General features: G+C 40.8%; 1 protein-coding gene and 1 pseudogene across 1 annotated transcript; one reads left to right on the top strand and one right to left on the bottom strand.

Annotated features, from left to right (window-relative positions):
* Positions 1 to 6,740: 6,740 nt before the first annotated feature.
* Positions 6,741 to 10,321, bottom strand: LOC127677763 (disks large homolog 5-like). Its single transcript, XM_052172775.1, has 4 exons — positions 10,170 to 10,321; positions 8,748 to 8,891; positions 7,934 to 8,117; positions 6,741 to 6,881 (listed from the first exon to the last, which is right to left on the bottom strand). Exons 1-4 carry the CDS (start codon positions 10,319 to 10,321, stop codon positions 6,741 to 6,743), a joined length of 621 nt encoding a protein of 206 aa, XP_052028735.1.
* Positions 10,322 to 12,793: 2,472 nt separating this feature from the next.
* The window catches only part of LOC127677322 (guanine nucleotide-binding protein subunit alpha-12-like), a 38,335-nt pseudogene continuing 29,584 nt past the window's right edge, over positions 12,794 to 21,544 (top strand).

The raw sequence follows: 21,544 nt of genomic DNA, 5'->3' as shown, positions 1-21,544 counted from the left end.
TCAATTCTGAACATCTATGCTCCAAATGCAAAAAAACCAACATTCATAAAAGAAACTTTATTAAAGCTCAAAGAACACACTGTACCTCATACAATAATAGTGGGAGATTTCAACACCCCACTCTCATTAGTGGGCAGACCATGGAAACAGAAACTAAACAGAGACACATTGAAACTTATAGAAGTTAATTGGGGCTGTCTTCCAAGTTCAGAGGTTCAGTCAATTATAGTCATGGCAGGGAGCATGACAGCATCCAGGCAGGCATGGTGCTGGAGGAGCCAAGAGTTCTACATCTTGTTCTGAAGGCAAATAGGAGAGGTCTGATGTCCTCAGAAGCTAGAAAGAAGCTCTCAAAGGCCACCCCCACAATGACTTACATTTTCAAGAAGGCCATACCTACTCCAACAAGACCAAACCTCCAATAGTTCCAATCCCTGGGCCAAACACACACACGCACACACACACACACACACACACACACACACACACACAAACAAACAAACAAAATTATAAAAGTTAGCCACCACTAATAAAACTTCCAGGTTTATATCATCTTGGTTTCTAAATTTCTCATGACTCAATTTTATGATATCTTCAGCAATAGCGTTAACTATCGAACTCTGGATGGTGACCAAGAGCAATGGCAAGTCTGTAATGTGTATGGATGGGAAGGTATTCACGGAAAACCACTGAACAACAATTGCAAAAGAAGTAGCATCAATCTGGTGATAGAATTTGTATTTTCTAGACCAGGTGTCTATAAATTTATTGTTCTCCTGCTGCAGGTTAACTCCATTTAAATTGCAAGGGTTCTTAGCCTTCATAATGATTCAACCCTTTAATACAGTTGTTTGCCTTGTGGTGACCAACCTCCAACTACAAAATTATTTTGTTGCTGTTATTTACAGTTATGACGTTAAGTCATAACTGTAATTTTGCTACAGTTATGAATTGTAATGCTAATAACTGATATATAGTATATCTGATATATGAGCTCCCCCCAAAGGAGTTGCAACACACAGGTTGAAAATACCTACTCCTGTGTGTGTGTGTGTGTGTGTGTGTGTGATTGGTTTATTTGTTTTGCTTCTTTGTCAAAACCCAGATGGATGTAAGAGCATAGCTTAATATCAGGGTTCTCACTATTACTCCATTAGTCAATGTGTCTGTTCTTATGATATTAACATGTTGTTTTTAATACTATGACTTGTAATCAACTAGAAATTATGAATGGTAATGGGTCCACCTCTGTTTTACTGTTTTATTATTTAAGATTATCTGGACTACCTGCTCATTTGTGATTCTGTATTAGTTTTTAGATTCTTTTTCCCCTATTCTATGAAGCTCTTTATTGGAATTATGATGGGATGCATTTAAACCTTTATATTGATTATAGTAGGATTCCATATAACAATATTAATCCTATTACATTTGAACATGGAAAGGCATTCCATTTCAGGTTTAATTTTTTCTGTGTCTTAAAGTTTTCATTTTATCAGATTCAATGCATTCCCATCAAAAGTTTAAAACAATTAATTACAGTTCTTGATAGAACCCTTCTTACATTCATATGGAAAAGCAAAACAGTGTGTAATTTGCATTTTCCATTACTGTGAAAAGACACAATGACCAAAGCAAATTTGTTATAAGGGACAGCATTTAATTGGGGCTGACTGACATGTTCTGAGGTTCAGTCCATTATCATCATTGAGAGTAGAGCAGAGACCAAGATTGAGGAGCTGTGTCTTCTGCATGCAAACAGGTGAAGGCTATCTAGCATATAGCCACAAGCTGGTCCTCAAAGCCCAACCCCACTGTCACACATCTACTCCAAGGAGGTCACACCTTTTAACAGTGCTATCGCCTTAGTCAAGTATATTGAAACCACACATTCCACTCCCTGGCTAATATAAGTTTGTTCAAATGGATGAGTCTATTGTGGCCATACCTATCGATACCATAACAGAAAATACACTTAATCAAACTCAGATGTCCCATAGACCCTAGGAGCTTCAAGAATATTAAAAGTCCAAATTCATTGTCTCTTCTTGCATACACGCATTCTCTAAAGTATAATCCCCTATAAAATCAAAGGAAGATGTAGATCACATATGTCTAAAATCACAGGATATATACTGCCATTTAAAAATGTCATACTGAGAAAGTACCAGACTAAAGCAAGACAAAAAGACAGCTTCTCAAACTGCAACTCTAAGTTTCCATTTCTGAACATCTATGTTCCACATGCCAGGGCACCCACATTCATAAAATAAATTTTACTAAAGGTAAAAGCATGCAATGAATCTCACACAATAATAATGGGAGACTTCAACACCACATTCTAATCATTGGACAGTCCATGGAAACCCAAAGTTAACAGAGACAGAATGAAACTAAGAGCTGTTACTGACAATGGAATAATAGATATTGAAAGAATATTTCATCCTAAAGTATAAGAATATACCTTCTTCCCAGCACCTCATGGTACATGCTACAAAGTTCACCATCCTCTTGATCACAAAAAAAGCTTGAACTGATACAAGAAAATTGAAATAATCTGATGCATCCTATTAGATCTCCATGGACTAAGGCTGGTCTTCAATAGCAACAAAAACAACAGAAAGCCCACGTACGCATGGAAGCGGAACAATACCCTACTCAATGTAAGTTGGTCAAGGAAGAAATAAGACATTTTAGAATTTAATGAAGATGAAGACACAATATATTCAAATTTATGGTACACAATGAAAGCAGTGCCAAGTGGACAATTCATAGTTCTGAGAGCCTCCAAAAAGAAACTGAAGACAGCATACACTAGCAGCTTAATAGCACACCTGAGAGCTTTAGAACAGAAAGAAGCTAATACACCCTGTGTATTGCATGAGGAGTAGAATGCAGGAAATTATCAAAATCAGGGCTGAAATCAACCACGTTGAAACAGAAAGAACTATACTAATAATCAAGAAAACCAGGAGCTGGTTCTTTGAGAAAATCACCAAGATAGATAAACTTTAGCCAGACTAACCAGAAATGAAAGGGGAAAAATAAGAACAGAAGCTGAGGAAACTAAAAAAAAATTATATTTCTGTGTATCTTAAGATGTTGCAATCCCAATTTATTTTTCAGCCAATACCATTTCAACAAAGATGTCTACTGACTTTTATAATTCATTTTGTATCTAGATACTTTGCTGTAGTTGTTTATCAGCTGTACTTCTCTGGTACATCTTTGGAATCACTTACATCATTTGCAAATTCAGTACTTTAACGTTTTCCTTTACCTTTTCTATCCTCTTGATGTCGTTTTGGTTTATGATTGCTCTCACTAGAAATTAAAGGACTCTAATAAATATATTGTGAGAGAGTGAGTAGCCATTCTTGGCCTTGATTATAGTGAAAGAGCTTTAAGTTTCTCTCCATTGAATTTGATGATCTCTATAGACTTGGTGTTTATTAATTTTATTATGTTTAGTTATTTGCCTTTTATCACTGTACTACAGGACTTTTAACATGAAGGTGAGTTTGATCTTGCCAGTGATATTTTATCCATCTAATGATCATATGGTTATTTTTCTTTCATTGTGGTTAATTGGTAGATTGCATTGCAGTGTTTTCCTATATTGTACCATGCTTGCATTCTTGAAAAGAAGCCTACTTGATCAAGGTAGAGAATGTCTTTTGTATGTCCTTGGATTCTGTTTGCAAATATTTTATGGAATAGTTTTACCTCAATGTTCATCATGGAAATTGTTCTGAATACCTTTTTCATGACGAATATTTGTGTGCTTTATGTATTAGTTTGACTGTGGCCTCAGAGATTGAGTTTGGCAATATTTCATCTATTTTTATTCACTGGAACTCTTTGAATATTGTTGGTATTAGCACTTTTTTAAAATTCTGGAAGAGTTCTGCACTAAAATCATTTGGACTTTTGCTATTTATTTTGGGAATCTTTTGATCACTGTTTCTATTTCCTTATGGATTATAAGATTACTTTATAACTTTTCAGATCTGGATTGAGGTTGGATAATTGATGTCTGTCTAGAAAGCCATTCAGATTATCCATTTTTTGGAGTTTAGGCTTCTGAAATTAGAACTACTGATTGTTTTCATGCCCCCAGTGTCTATTGTTATATCCCCCTTTTCATTACTGATTTTGATAATTTGGGTGTTTTCCTTCTGCCTTTTGATTAGTTTAGAGAAGGTGTTGTCTACTTAGCTGATTTTATAAAAGTACCAGCTCTTCATTTCCTTGACTATTTATATTATTCTCTTTTTTCAGCCCAGATGTTGTTTCCTGCCATCAAATCCTATCTCTCAGTGGTTTCAGGTTTTGCCTGACATTGGGAACTGGATCATGCAATAAATGAAGCTCTTGCTGTTTTGTGTGTGGATGATGTATAACACACCTTTACTGGACACATTATACAGCCAGCATTTAGAATGTATTTAGCTATTCCATCATGTCAGTGTTATCTGCAAGTTGCCATGAGACATTAACAGAGCCCTGTACAAACCTCTGTTTGTCAGAAGTCAGTCAGAATGGATGACAGAATGCTTTTAAGCCTGGGAACAGTTCAGTTAGCAGGGAGAGAAAATACAGCAGGGTATTTCACATTGTACATTGAGGACAATTTAGTCTGGTTAGAACTGACATGAAATATCATCTCACAATGTATGCATCTGCTAGTGTCTATCAACCAAACCAAAAACTGTGATAACCCATATGTGAGTAGGCTTATCCAGACCCAGACCACTTATGTGTTCTTAGATGCTCAAGGAAACCCCACAAATACAATAGTAACCTGGTAGTTTGTTCTAAATCATGTCTTACCTTGTTCCCACTGTGCTACTGATGACTCTTTCTCCATAAGAATTAGCTCGTAAAAGCCAGAGGACCTAAGGTAGAGAGTAACCAAAGCCTCTCTACCCTGATGCTCTGGAGGCTGAGCTAAATGCTCTGGTTTTCCAGTAGCTGTTTGTGGACCCACTGGCTTACTTCCTTGACATTTTTAACACTCTGACTATCCTAAGGTGTCAGTTAGTCAGTTCCATTCAAAAAGTAAGAGTCACTAGGTAGAAACTATCCATATCCTCTCAGAAATTCTTTGGCAAAAGAGCAGCTCTACCTGTCCCTCCTAGGTTCCACACTTGCACAGTCATGCTTTCCAGTGGACACAAGTGCTCACAGCTGCAGGCTTCCTTCTCTGTGGCTGCTCTTGAGCTTCCTCTCAAAGCTCCTTAGATCAGCACTCATTTTTTTTTGTTAGCAAGAGTGATTCATTATCCTAGCACAGCCTATAGGAGGCTAGTCTCCATTCTGAATTTCACATATATGCCTAGTTTACAGTGTCATCCCATATGAGAGGGGGAAAATCTGCACTAAAATTGAAAATAAGATTACTGGGGCAAAACCTAAATGCCCACAGAGCAGTGGTAATATCAGAGACCTGTACTGATGCCTGGCAGCATTAAACCGTGAGCATGTGCAGCTCAAGTAGTGGCACCTAAAAGTCTCCTGAGATGTCTGCACTCAATTTTATGTGGTACAGTCCACATAACATATCACATGATATGGAAGGACAAGAGCCAAGTGTAGGAGATGTGATTAAGACTAACAGGTTAGAGAATCTAATGCTGACAGAAGACCAACATGGTACCTAACAATCATCTACTGCAACTGCCTGCAGTTATATCGAATGCATTACCTGGAAGGGAAGCTGGGGATGAATGGGAAGGCAGTGAGAAAGGAAGGAGACCATGACCACAGATTGCTGATCAAGGTCCAAGTTTTATTTGGTGACTAAGAATTTAAAGTTGGGGCCAAGATTCTTTCCCCCAAGGTTTGTGAGTCTGCTCATCCTGTGTTGGCTCCAACTCTCCACTGCTAGTTGGGTAGCCTGCTTAAATCAGGGAATTGTAGATGTGGAAGAACACTGGACTTCACCTTGGTCTGAGCACTCCACTCTATGTGTAGGAGATTGTGGCAAGCACTGAGGTCTGGAATTCCTGCTAAAATGGCTGCTGGGGGAAGGGGGAGGGCAAAATCTACAACAGGAGAAATTATTCCTTCTTCCTGCTTCTGAGGCAATTGCACACAGGCAGTCACATACATACAGTAGGAAAACACACAATTGTCATTAATAATAAATATGAATCTAAACAGCCACCAAACAAAACCAAACCAAACAAAACAAAAAACAGAAAATGCATGATCAATGACAATAACACCTGTACATGAGAATACATGATAGCATGGATCTATTATGGCAGTAATTAAATCATAAACTGTGTATCATTGGGGGAAACCACAATATTCATACAGAAAGACATTGCCTTATATAACCTAGTTGAGTCTGAATTCACTCTGTAGCCCAGGCTGCCTAGAGCTTACAGAGATCCATCTCTGACTGTGAGATCTAGGTCTACAAAAGAGGACAGAACACATGAATAAGAAACATTGTCTTAAGAGTCCCAAGTCACAAATAAATTTTTATTCCTCAGAAATACAATTTAAAGAAAATAGGCTTCAAATGACAATTACTATATGAAACAAAGATCTCTCACTGTACTTTTAGCAACACAGATGTACAGCCTGTTTCTCCTCTTGTACATATTGTGGCAGGGCAGTCACCTCAGTTATCTCTCAAGGCGTGTTTTCAGAACAGGAAAGGGAATAACTTATGAATTGGGTGGCTCACTGGCTAGGTATTTAGGGCCTATTCACCATGAGGAATTGAATTATGTAGAAGATTCCTCCAAGGAGTTTTTTGGCTGTTGAGAATGGAGCTCAGCAGGGGGCTCCTGAGGTGACAACTCATTCTGCAGTAGGCCCTCTTCCTGGGCTGTGGAAATTTCAGCTTTTGCTACAGTTTTGGAGACCTAGAAGAGGAAGGGTCTTATTAAGACAGAAGCTTGGTCAGGAACTAAATGTCAGCTGTCAGGCTGCTATTTCCCACCAACTCAACAGGAATGTTATCATTGACCAGTTAACTGACACCATTGGGGTTATAAGTTGAGGCAGGGCAAAATATCCATAACATTTACTAAATACATGGGCTGACAAGCTGCTACTTGGACTTCTATCAGTGCATAACAAGAACATCATACTAAGTGAGGTAACCCAGACTCAAAAGGTGAATCATGGTGTGCAATCACTAATAAGTGGTTATTAACCTAGAAAACTGGAATACCCAAAACATAATCCACACATCAAATGAGGTACCTGAAGAAAGGAGGAGTGGCCCCTGGTTCTGGAAAGACTCAGTGAAACAGTATTTGGCAAAACCAGAACGGGGAAGTTGGAAGGGGTGGGTGGGAGGACAGGGGAAGAGAAGGGGGCTTACGGGACTTTCGGGGAGTCGGGGGCTAGAAAAGGGGAAATCATTTGAAATGTAAATAAATTATATCGAATAAAAAAAATTAAAAAAAAAGAAATGAGCAATTGGAAGAGACCTAATTGTGTTGCAGGAAGTAAGGAAAATGCCACAGGGCACCCAGATCAATGACAATGAGCAGCAAATATTTTGTATTTCCATTTGCATTTTAACCCTGTAAGATGTTTCCATTTTGGAAGTCACATGATCCTTTCATGACCTCTGTAGCAGGACCTAGAACTAACTTGTTCTAAGCTCTGCAAAGCATCCCACCTATCATTACCACATGGAGGAAACTGGCATGTTATTGATCTTTCACCCTTACTAGTCTTCACATTAAAGAGGAGTAGCAAGGTATACTTGCCAATACTTCAGTTTCTCACAAGGGACTAACATCTCAGAATACTTGTGCATAGACTGAGCAATGAACAACTACATTCCATGAGGTAGGTGGCTACTTGGGGGTGTGGATTAGAAAATGCTGGGTGAAAGCAAAAATGGATGCAGTGGGCAAATGTTCTCAGTCAGTAATAGCCAAGCTGAGCTGCTTAAACTTACCTGATGTTGTTGGTCCTGGAGAATTCTGGCCTTCTCCTTTTCGAATTTATCACTCAGATTCAAGTCAATCAGGTATTGCTGAATGATGGTCCAATCAGCATGTACTTCCTTGTTCTCCTGCTTCAGTTCGGCCAACCTCTTATTAATAATGTCTTTCTGTATCAGGAGGCAGCTCTCCAGGTTCCTGGAAACACAATCTGCATGGTAAGATCCTGAAGGCTCTTTCTCGCATTCCCACATCAAGGTCCCATTAACCCCACTAGGATACAGGTTCCCATGGAGACCTAATATATCCATGAGATCTGCACAAAGTGCAAATAGCAAATTGAGGAAAGAAAAAAATTATTGCTGCAGACCAAACACCAAAGGGTTGCATATCTCAGCAAAAGAAAGAGGGATCTCCAACTATCCATGACACTGCAATGCATTTCAGCAATATCACTTTGTAGTTTGCAAATCCCCTCAACATCGGTCAGTAGAACCAAGAGGAGGACATTCTATTCTTGTGTTGCATCACATTCGGCTCTGTAAAACCATACCTGAGCCCCACAGACCTAGTAATATATAATACATTTCTCATCATATATATCACTCTTCTATTGAGAGGCTCCTGTGGATGCCTGGGCAATGCCTGTAGGAGTAATGGAGTAAGGAGTCTCTTAGAGATTTTGAAAACTGATTCCAAAAGTCCCAATGCACACTGATTACTAAAAAGCAGAACAGACAGAACCAGTCCTGCAGACTCTCCAGTCCAGAATCAAGGAAGGCAGAAACATACATTCCATACATGGTGGACTCCCTGAACAATACTTACCGATAGAAGTTGATCTCCTTCTTGTGCTCCTCGAATTTCTGTCGGGCCTCAATGTTCTCCATCTCTAAGTTTTGTAGAAATGACATGATCTCCTTCTCTTTTAACTTCAATTTTTCATAGAATGGATTTGGTGTATAGTAGGGCCTGTCCCCAGGAAGACAGAGCTCCATGAACCTTTGCTTTTAGGAACACATGAACTCAGACTGGGTCTTGTATTACCCCAGCCCAGGAAGGTCAATTCCTGGGTTCTACATGCTGGGATCTTCTTCATCTTTGGAAACTTTTATTCTGTCCTAAGGACAGCAGAAATTAGGCATCCAGCTGGATGGTGCCCGGGCTCCGTGTGTTCACTCAGTTGTGCTGGAAGGGCAGTCTAGTGCCGTGTGCTCTCAGTAGCCTAGGCCACAGGACTTTTCCTACTACATACCTGTGATTATGTATTTCTGTTTTGACAAAAGGACTCTAAATCCTAGATAATTACTTCTTTAGAGGCAAACATTATACATAATTCTAGAGATTAGACCATCCATCTCAAATGTTTTATAATGGACCAGCATAAGCACATATATGTACAGGTGCACACACACACAGAATGCCACACAGAAAGAAGAAGGATAAGGGACACAGCCAGAAAATGAGAAACAGAGACAGAGACAGAAACAGAGATATCAAATTAAGAACCAGTAGAACCAGTACTGTCTCAGAATATACAGTATTTCACAGATCCCTGAATTTCAGAGTGGAGAGAAATATAAACAAGAAAAATTCATGCATAGGAGAAAACACAATCATGTGCACACACACACACAAGTGGACACAAACATGGACACAGAAACACACACACACACAATCTTGGGTATACACTTGAGAATTAGAAAAGGAGACAGAGTCAAAGAATGAGAGAGAACATGATTCAGAGACAGAAGCATTGAGAACAAAAGCATCTTAAACTCTCAGAGTATAAGGCACACAGAAAAAAAGGAACAGGCATGAACCTCAGGTGTCTAATCAAGCACTGAAATGAACAATGTGGGACAAGGGCCCTCCAGGTGCATCCAGGAGCTTCCTTCACTCACTTAACTGCCAGGCATGTACAAAAACTCACCACAAACTCTCAAGTCCTAGTGCCTCACAAAGCCACCTCCTCTCAAGGTCTTTCCAAGCACACTCTGGAAACTCACTTTCTATAGCCTCTATCCCTGAAATCTCTTTTCAATTGGAGGGATCAGAAGGGTCCCTTTCCCATCTCAGTCCTGACCCAGTTTCTGGTTCTCTTTCTCTCTTCTAAGATGTATTTAGGCACATGAGATTGGGTACAGGGACATCATGAAGATATATCTTTATAGGATGAACCACCTTAAAAAGATTAGCATGACACTGGTGATCCCAGACAAATAACAGAGAATTTGGAGAGATGCATACCTCTTATTCATAGCTCCCTCTGTGACATACATCAGGCGTTCTCTTAGAAGATTTCTCTCTTGGGTAACGAGCTGCAGCTCTCTGGTCAGCATCTTCTCTTCCTTCTTGGCCTGCTTCTTGCTTAGGATTGTTGCATGGCATGATGTGTTCATGCCAGCCTCTGTAGAGAGAATAACACAAGTGAACGTACATGATGGCAATGCACAAAGTGTATACAGATGACCCTGAGGCCCATAAGGAGGACAACATGCCTAGAACCCAGTGACACCACAGAGTATGGTCCTTGCTCGAGATGTCTCCTCAGTGGATCTCAGCTCTCCCATCACTGTACAGAGACCAGGAGATGTAAGCAGACAGGTGTGTACTCTGTCTCCCTATACATGCTTATGATGACCAGAGAGATGACTTCTCTTGGCTTATTGACAACTGCTAGGGGTATATCTTGGCTTGAGAGCCCTCAATCCTGTGGTTTCACATGTCAGATGATAAATTCACTATCCCCATTTACTTCAGTGCTTGGAGATGCTCAGATCTCCTGCCCTGTTACTTTAGTCCCAGGACATGGCCTTCAAAGATCATGCAGGGGGAGAACATGGCCAACACACTGATTAATTTCCTCTACTGAAACAACAAACACCCCAGAGATGGCCAGAGGATCTAGTCTCTGACTGAGTGTATCAACACGTACAGGTCTTTGGTTACAGTACAGAAATGCCTGCCACACACAACTAGTGATAAAAATAGCTATGGTGGAAACTCTGTTAGGGAGTGGAGGTCAGAGGAGTTCTGAGATCAAAACGTTATTCCCAGGAGCACAACTCTTTCCCTGGTACTACCATCAGAGAAAAGCTGAAGCTAAAAGAACCCATGGGAGGGGAAGCAGTGATGCCCTGCCCTAAATTGGCATAGGTAAGTCCCTCTGTGACTCCTGATGGTCTCGTTCTGTCCCCATGTAATAACCAGAACACCCAGAGAAAGTAAAGACTTGGAGTTCTCATCATTAAAGCTTTGACCTGGCCTCTCCTACTTTAAGGGATGTAGAAAATAATGTTCTGACATCCTTGATGTTCAAGAGTTGTGACAATCATGGAAATTCTTTTGTTTCCAAGAAGCTTCAATTCCTTTACCCCTTTGCTAGAAAGGCCAGGTCAGCCACTCTGCCAGGAAGCTCAACTTCCTTTCCCAGTACTTAATCCACATTCCCCCCAAACACATTCTTAGTCCTTCATTACTCTCAGATGAAAGGCCAACTTCCTTCCTCCTCTCTCTAGTCTCTCTTCCATCCACATTGGCTTTCCCAAAATGTTTGCAGAGTTTGGCAAACATGTTCATCGAAGTATCCTCTACAAAGTGAGTAACTTCAGTGCTTCTCCTGTTGCTACAACACTGGTGAGATCACAGCTAATGCCAAGAACTCTCCAGGAGACAATAGAATGTTCAAGAATGGAATGCTGATGTCATGGGTTATGGCATTGGCTTCTTGCTAATTTTTTCCCTATACTAACAGGAAACTAAGGTGTGCTTTCTTAGAGACTCTCCTAGGTCATAGCCATTGAGCACATCCACTTTCTAAGGACAGGGTTTGCTCTAGGCCTGATTGGCAACACATAAATCATCCCTTTGTATCTGAGTGTTTCTTCTTCAAACACTTCGGAGTAATGTCTCATACTACCTCAGATTTCCCTCAGTCAGCAATATGAGACATTAAAACCTACTAAGATTTCATACCAGTTTGACTATGAAGCCACACATTTCTCCTGTCTTATCAGGTACAGTAGCATGAAATCACATCCAGGCAGAGGGTGCAGAACAGGTTGCTATGTGAGTGTGCTTTAGAGGTTATATTCATGAAGTATTGTGCTTAACATTTGAAACTTGTCCCAAGATGCCTTAGGAGAGATAGAGTTGTAATCTTTGTTGTGGGGGCAAAAGTCTTGAGATCAGTTGGCAGAGGATAGTAAAATATTGGAGCTGCCAATGAAAAGACCCTCAGACTGAGTATGAGGCTCTCATTTGTGGACCAGAGTCACCAAAGGATGATTGCTTACAGACCTCTGTAAGCTATAAAATGAGATTTTTGTCAGAAAAAATAATATAGTCAACAGAGTTAAGAGTGTATGGAGATGCAATAGATATAGGTAAGTGAACAGAGCAAGTGGCCTAACATCTTGTTCTTGGTTTCATTATTAGCTATTTGAGACAAACCCTGAAGGGCCCAGAATTGAATTTAAAAAGTTAGTCTTCGCCTTCCCCTCCGCCACTCAGCTGGCCAGGTGAGTGAAAGCCTCTGGACAGCAGCAGTGAAGGTGGACACAGCCTGAGGGAGAGGCGGGCAGGGCAGAGTAGTCAGGGAGGGCCGTGCCAGCTGAGGGGTGTGCATGGCATGAGGCCCCCAGTGGGTCACGGCCGAGGCCTGAGGAAGGCCATGTCCAGATAGTGCAGACACTCAGCAGCTGCTTGTTGCCTTTAGAGGCCTTAGACTGAGAGCGCAGGGCAGGCACAGTGCATGACTCAAGCACCAGGCCTGGTGGCACAACTGAGACATCAATGCTGAGCTGTGGTGGCTGGTCAAGATCCTGTTGCTGGGCGCAGGCTAGAGCAGCAAGTCCACCTTCCTCAAGCAGATGCACATCATCCAGGGCCTGGAGTTTGACCAGAAGGCGCTGCTGGAATTCCTCTACACCATGCATCTTCAACAACATCCTTAAGATTACTTTGATCTCTGCAGTTCCCCAACTGAGGCTTTCCTCTCAGAAGATTCTAGCTGTGGTCCTGAGAATCGAGCCCCTCATGCCAGAACAGACAGGGCGGTATGCACTGACTGGAAACTTGATGATGAGGCTCAAGGGTGCTTGTAGACCCTCTGGACAAGCTCTGCATCCCCTGGCAGCACTCTGAGGAGAAGCAGGGTTGTTTTGATGGCCTTGAGAACAAGGCAGGCCTGCCTGTGGAGCCTGCCACTGTGACCGAGGTGAGTGTGGGGTTGCCAGGGAGAGTGCTGTCCTCTGATAGCCTGCACATATGTACCAGCCTCTAAAAGCCAGGAGCATGTGAGTAGCAAGATGTGAACCTCAGCTGAGAATGCTGGAAATCATCAAACTCAGGGCCAAAATCAATCAAGTAGAAACAAAGAGAACCATACAAAGAATCAACAAAACCAGAAGCTGGTTCTTTGAGAAAATCAACAAGATAGATAAACCCTTAGCCATACTAACCAAAGGGCACAAAGACAGTATCCAGATTAAAACTTCGTTTTGAAGTGGGTTTTTGTCACAGTTCTGTGGTCACTGCATTAACATACTATTTTCTTTTTTATATTAGTGTAAGTGTAAATTTCCATCTAACAAGGCAAGTTTAAATATTAATTGGGTTGCTCCACCTTCTCATAAGCTTCCTTTATTCCTGACATCGTTTTTCTGACACAGGCAACATAGATTTGTCCCCTCTAACTTTGATTCATTATTTCTTACTGTGCTGACATTTTTGCCCTTGTATTTACAGTGACTGCCAATGCCTTCAGATCTTGTTCATCCACTACCAATTTCCCTTTTATTGATTACTTCATTAATGAATTTATTTGGTCTCTGTCTCTTTGTTTCTGTCTCATATGAATATGCGCAAACACATGTGAAGACAGAGTCCATGTTGGGCTCCTCCATAACGCCCACTTTCCCTTTAGACACAGGGTCCCACATTGGAGCTGTAGCCTGCCATTTTAGCTAGACTGGCTGACCAGTGAACCCTTGGCACCCACAGGTCTTTTTCCCCTTGGAGATGTCATCATCACGGTGTCATGTTAAATCCATGCCTATTTTAAAAATTATTTTTCCTTCTCATTAGAAACTATATCTCGGGTGTGTGGGAGAACAGGGGGAAGGAAGGAGGCTCATGGGACTTTCGGTGAGTGGGGGGCCAGAAAAGGAGAAATCATTTGAAATGTAAATAAAAAATATATCGAATAAAAAAAAAGAAAAATATCTCAATAGTTTTGCTGCTTCCTATTTGTTCTTTAGCAAACAGGTTACTTAGCATTGTGTTACTGTTGGGTTTGATATTCATGTTGCTTCATGCATGTCGGGTGGATTGCTTTTAGCTCCTGTGTGTGTTTTGTGTGTGTGTGTATATGTGTCCCTGTGTTCATTTGCCACATGTGTTCAGTTGTACATGGAGTTCACAAGAGGGCCTCCGGCTTCTCAGAACTGGACTTCGTTGTGAGCCAGCCATGTGTGCGCTGGGAACTGAACTCAGATCCTCTTAATTTGATGGGTCCCATGTAAAGATTTTTAAAGCATTATAAATTAAACAAACATCATACAGAGCACAACAGGATATGATCACCATGACCTTGCTCTGAGTCATGTTACTTTTTCTGTGTCAATTATTGCATATAACAGCAACAATCTGAAGTAGGGGGCAGACATGGAACAAAATGGCTGTGGCTATACTGGTAAGGCCTCAGCATTAGAAAACCCAGGTCTCTCTCAGTGACTAGGGCTGACCTAAGAGTCCTAGGAGCCCCACTTATAAACCTACACATTAGAAAGTGGAAGCAGGAATATCTGAGCTGAAGGTTAACCTGGCAAGCCAGGTAGAGGACCACATGGAATATTTGGGAGCCTGTTTCAGGAGACAAAACTGAAAAATACCATACATCCAAGGCCTCAGCAATGAATCCTTGTCTATTATAAAGAACTTACCATTATCTCCTAAGGAGTCTTTCATTCTGGGAAGATGCAGAAGTGGAGATGATAATTCTTGTCTAAAGATTTTGTTCTCTCTTTCCCTGGGTCCACATTAAGAACAAATATAAGTTCTGAACAACTGTGTAGTATACACTGCCTCTAGCATGATACTGTGCCAATGACAATCTCTAGCTTTCCTGAGTGCTGGTGCCCCATTATGAAGTATCAAGCGCTGAGGCTAAAGCCCATGGAACCTTTCAAGGGGCCAGACAGAAGCCATCAGAGATACTCCACTTTCTTGTCCAGAGATTAAATCAAGCAGACACATTGTGAACTTAGTGGACTATTTAAATATACATTTTTCAAGGAGGTCAAAGGGATACAAATTAGAGAGGAAGAAGTCAAGCTATCATTATTTGTAGACAACATGATATTCTACCTAATTGACCCAAAAAACTCCACTAGAGAGCTCCTACAGCTGATAATCCACTTCAGCAAAGTGGCAGGTTATAAAATCAACTCAAGCAAATCAGTGGCCTTCCTATACTCAAAGGATAAGCAGGCTGAGAAAGAAATTAGGGAAATGACCCCCTTCACAATAGCCACAAAGAGTATAAAGTATCTTGGGGTGACTCTTACCAAACATGTGAAAGATCTGTATGACAAGAACTTCAAGACTCTGAAGAAGGAAATGGAAGAAGACCTCAAAAAATGGGAAAACCTCCCATGCTCATGGATCGGTAGAATCAATATAGTTAAAATGGCCATTTTGCCAAAAGCAATATACAGATTCAATGCAATACCCATCAAAATCCCAACTCAATTCTTCACAGAGTTAGAAAGAGCAATTATCAAATTCATATGGAACAACAAAAAACCTAGGATAGCTAAAACTATTCTCAGCAACAAAAGAAAATCTGGGGGAATCAGTATCCCTGACCTCAAGCAATACTACAGAGAAATAGTGTTAAAAACTGCATGGTATTGGTACAGTGACAGGCAGGAGGATCAATGGAACAGGATTGAAGATCCAGAAATGAACCCGCACAACTATGGCCACTTGATCCTCGACAAAGAGGCTGAAAACATCCAATGGAAAAAAGATAGCCTTTTCAACAAATGGTGCTGGTTCAACTGGAGGTCAGCATGTAGAAGAATGAGAAGTGATCCATCCTTGTCTCCTTGTACTAAGCTCAAATCCAAATGGATCAAGGACCTCCACATAAATCCAGACACTCTCAAGCTAATAGAAAAGAAACTGGGGGAGACCCTTGAGGACATCGGTACAGGGAGAAAGTTTCTGAACAGAACACCAATAGCATATGCTCTAAGAGCAAGAATTGACAAATGGGACATCATAAAATTACAAAGTTTCTGTAAGGCAAAGGACACCATCAAGAGGACAAATTGGCAACCAACACATTGGGAAAAGATCTTCACCAATCCTACATCAGATAGAGGGCTAATATCCAATATATATAAAGAACTCAAGAAGTTAGACTCCAGAAAACGGAACAACCCTTTTAAAAATGGGGTACAGAGTTAAACAAAGAATTCTCACTTGAAGAACTTCGGGTGGAGGAGAAGCATCTTAAAAAATGCTCAACTTCATTAGTCATTAGGGAAATGCAAATCAAAACAACCCTAAGATTTCACCTCACACCAATCAGAATGGCTAAGATTAAAAATTCAGGAGACAGCAAGTGTTGGAGAGGGTGTGGAGAAAGAGGAACACTCCTCCACTGCTGGTGGGGTTGCAAATTGGTACAACCACTCTGGAAATCAGTCTGGTGGTTCCTCCAAAAACTGGGCACCTCACTTCCAGAAGATCCTGCTATACCACTCCTGGGCATATACCCAGAGGATTCCCTACCATGTAATAAGGGTACATGCTCTACTATGTTCATAGCAGCCCTATTTATAATTGCCAGATGCTGGAAAGAACCCAGGTATCCCTCAACAGAAGAGTGGATGCAAAAAATGTGGTATATCTACACAATGGAGTACTATTCAGCCATTAGAAACAATGAATTCATGAAATTCTTAGGCAAATGGATGGAGCTAGAGAACATCATACTAAGTGAGGTAACCCAGACTCAAAAGGTGAATCATGGTATGCAATCACTAATAAGTGGTTATTAACCTAGAAAACTGGAATACCCAAAACATAATCCACACATCAAATGAGGTACAAGAAGAAAGGAGGAGTGGCCCCTGGTTCTGGAAAGACTCAGTGAAACAGTATTCGGCAAAACCAGAACAGGGAAGTGGGAAGGGGTGGGTGGGAGGACAGGGGAAGAGAAGGGGGCTTACGGGACTTTCGGGGAGTGGGGGGCTAGAAAAGGGGAAATGATTTGAAATGTAAATAAATTATATCGAATAAAAAAATTAAAAAAAAGAAATATACATCTTTCTCCCACCCCACATTCCTTCGTTCAGTCCAGGGCAGAGTTCATGCACCTCTATCCCAGATTTATCTTAATACATTTCCCCAGAGCCCATGTCTTTTAGAGACCTGGGTGTAGTCCAGCAATTGCTGCTCTCAGTAAGATGTGAAGAGCATCAATAACAAGTGAGCACACTGCATTTGCTTACACATGTACAGTCATGGAAAATGGGGCATAAGGGATGAGGGGGTCACCAGCACTGTGTCCTGGAATTTGTGTGCTTAGACGTGGTTCACAGGAAATGTGGAAGGACACTTGGGGATCCCCTAGAGGGACAGAGTGAGGTGGAATGGGGACTGCGAAGACTGAGCAACACTGCTCAGGCCCCTCCTTTCAGGTAACAAACACAGTCTCTGTTCTTTAAAGGAGCGCAGGTGGAGGCCACAGAACTTATCTAAACATGGGAGGTCATGCAGATATCTTTCCTAATGGTACAATTCTTCTTGATAAGCCGTTCCCCCTTGCAAGTCTGTAGCAAACTTGTCACATCACAGCCATCTATTTCATAATGTTGCTGTAATATGCCTACCAGTCACGGATGTAAAACAAAATAAAATAAAATCTTGATTCAGAGCAGGGTCAAACTGACCACGTACTATGGAATGTTCTGTATGTTTTGAAGTTTGTTAATCTTATTAATTTCCATATCTGTGTACATCCCATAGATCCATCAAATTCAAGGTTAGTATTACTATTATGTCTAAAATAGCTTGACTCAGGGTCCACATAGGACAGCATTTCCAGTCCTTGTGCATGAGCTCTTGTGGTTTTTACACAGAGCTGGACCTGAGAAATAGGTAGTGCATATTATTGATCTGTTGCCCTGATTGGTCAGTCTTGAGGAATGCATTCAATAAACCATTTCTGTTTAACTGAATTCAGTGTTTGTTTGGTTTGTTGAGTGACCCCTAGACATGAACCTTTCCATTTAGCAGCACTTAGGACACTGAGCCAAGGTCAGGAATGGTGACATCTTACAATACATTGTGTGACAGTAGAATGGGTGATTTATCCATTGTGATAAGGATCAGGGTTGTACTTGGTGCTTTTTAGGTGCCTATTGGCCATGTGCAACACCTTCAAGAGCCCAGTTCTGATCTTCCTTGGGATCATTTTGTTCTCATGATGATGCACTCAGATGTGCCTGGGAACAACCAGAACAATTGACAGAGAGCTAGAGTTCTATAATGAAGGTACCATTGCTAACTTATGTTGCAGGATATTTGTTCTGATTGTAAACTACAAGAGTGTGTTATTTACTGAAAACAAACAAAGAAATCATTTCACAGTTTAGGCCAGCCCTAGCACAGACCTTTAACCCAAGAGGTTTCTGTTTATTTTACTTTCTTGCCCTGTGGCTCAGCCCTAGCACACACCTCTATTGCAAAGCAAAAGTAGGTCAACTTCAGGTCAAGGGTAACCCTTGAAATGGAATGAATATAAATAAACCAAAAGAAGGTTTTTAAGTTGTAAGATATTGAGGACAGTGTGGAGTAGGAGGGTCAGGTGAGGGCTTGACCTCTCTGACCTGGCAGGTTTTCACCCCAGCATCTGGCTCCTAAGTCTTCATTGTTAAAATTAAATGACTGGCATATATGTACTTTTAAAATGTATTTATTAATTATTTCATTTGATTACATCTCAAATAATATACCACTTCCTGCTTACCCCTTCAACAACCCCTCCAACAACATCTGCACTTTCCCACTCCCCTTTGCCTGTATGAGGGCGCTCCCCCACTCACTCACCCTCTCCTGAACTACTGCTTCCACATCATACCCTAGGGCATCAAACTTCCACAGTACTAAGTGCCTCTCCTCCATTGCTGTCAGGCAAGGCCATCCTCCGCTACAATGTATCTAGAGGTAAAGATGCCTCCCTGCATACTCCTAAATTTGTGGTCTAGTCACTGGGAGCACTGGGTGGGCCTGGCAGCTAATATTGTTATTCCAGTTGGGTCACAATCTCCCTCTGTGGCTTTTCTGCCAGCTCCCCCCACCAGGTTCCCTGAGCTCAGTCTAAGGTTTGGCTCCAATGGATATTGTGAAGTTTAGAGCAAATATCCACTTATCAGTAAACACATAAAATGTGAGTTACTTTGTGTCTGGGTTCCCTCACTGAGGATGATATTTTCTAGTTCTATCCATTTGCCTGCAAATTGTAAGAAGTCATTGGGTTTTTTTATTGCTTAGTATTACTCCATTCTGTAACCATATTTTCTGTATCCATTCTTCTGTAGAGGGTCATCTGAGTTCTTTTTAGCTTCTGGCTATTATAAATAAGTCTGCTATGAACATAGTAGAAAATATGTCCTTATTATGTGTTGGAATATTTTTTGGGTATATGCCCTGTAGTGGCATAGCTAGGTCTTCAGGTAAAACTATTTCTAATAATGTTAGACACTGCCAGATTGATTTCTGAAGTTGTTTTACTTGCTTGCAGTCCCACCAAAAATGGAGGATTGTTCCTTTTTACCCACAGCCTGGCTACCATATGCTGTCACCTGTGCGGTAGATTCTCAAAGTTGTTTTGATTTATATTTCCCTGTTGACCAAGGATGTTGAACATTTCTTTAAGTACTTCTCAGGCATTCTCTGAAATTTCTCTGTTTAACTCAATACTCCTCTTTTTTCATAGGGCTATTTAGTTCTCTGCAGTCTAACTTGTTGAGTTCTCTGTATATTTTAGATATGTGCCCTCTATCAGATATAGGGTTGGTAAACAAAAACATTTACTCAATCTGTAGGTTGCTGTTTTGTTTTATTGACAGTGTCCTTTGCCTTACAAAAGTTTTGCAATTTTGTGAGGTGCCATTTGTCTGTATTTGATCTTAAAGCATAAGCCATTGGTATTCTGTCCAGGATGGTTTTCCTTTTGCCTTTGTGTTCAAGGCTCTTCCCCACTTTCTCTTCTATTAGATGCAGTGTATGTGGTTTAATGTTGAGACGCTTGGATCACTAGGACTTGAACTTTGTACAGTGATAGGCAGGTAGATCAAAGGAATAGAATTGAAGACCCAGAAATGAAGTCACACTCCTATGGTCACTTGATGTTTGACAAAGGAGCTAAAACCATCTAGTGAAAAAGATAGCCTTTCTTTTTCAACTAAATGGTCCTGATTCAACTGCCGGCTAACATGCAGAAGAATGCAAACTGATCCATTTTTATCTCCTTGTACAAAAATCAAGTCCAAGTGAATAAAGGACCTCCGCATGAAACCAGATACACTGGAACTAATAGAAAAGAAACCGCGGAAGAGCCCTGAGCACATGGGTACAGGGGAAAAAAACCAATAGTTTATGCTCTAAGATCAAGCATTGACAAAGGGGACCTAATAAAATTACAAAGTTTCTGTAAGGTAAAAGACACTGTTAATAGGACAAAACATCAACCAACAAATTGAGAAAAGATCTTTGCCAATCCTACATTCAACACAGGACTAATATCCAATATATACAAAGCACTCATGAACTTAGACTCCAGTGAACCAAATAAACCTATTAACAAATGGGGTACAGAGCTGAACAAAGAATTTTTACCTGAGGAAAATCTAATGCCTGGGAAGCACATAAAAAATTGTTCAACTTCCTTAGTCATCAGTGAAATGCAAATCTAAACAACCCTGAGATTTCAACTCACACCAGTCAAAATGGCTAATATCAAAAACTCGGTAGACATTAAGTGCTGGTTAAGATGTGGAGAAAGAGGAACACTCCTCCACTAGTGTTGGCATTGCAAGCTGGTACAACCACTCTGGAAATCAGTTTGGCGGTTCCTCAGAAAAAATGGGTATAATACTAGCAGAGGACCCTGTTATACTACTCCTGGGCATATACCCAGAGGATTCTCCACCATGTAATAAGGGCACATGCTCCACTAAGTTCATAGCAGCCCTATTTGTAATAGCCAGAAGCTGAAAAGAACCCAGATGTCCCTCAGTGGAGGAATGGATATCGAAAATGTGGTATATTTACACAATGGAATACTACTCAGCTATTAAAATCAATGAATTCATGAAACTTTTGGGCAAATGGGTGGAATTGGAAACTATCATTGTGAGTGAGGTAACCCAATCACAAAAGATCACCCATGCTATGCACTCACTGATAAGTGGATATTCGCTCAGAAGCTTGAAATCTTCAAGACACAATTCACATTGTCAAATGATGCTCAAGAAGAAGAAAACAAAGAATGGATACTCTTGTCCTTCTTAGAAGCAGGAACAAAATTCCCACAGAAGGAGATA

This window comes from Apodemus sylvaticus, chromosome 2 (genome assembly GCF_947179515.1).
Source record: "Apodemus sylvaticus chromosome 2, mApoSyl1.1, whole genome shotgun sequence".
NCBI lineage: Eukaryota > Metazoa > Chordata > Mammalia > Rodentia > Muridae > Apodemus > Apodemus sylvaticus.
Note: the sequence above shows the minus strand (reverse complement) of the source record. Positions and strands in the feature narration are given on the sequence as shown.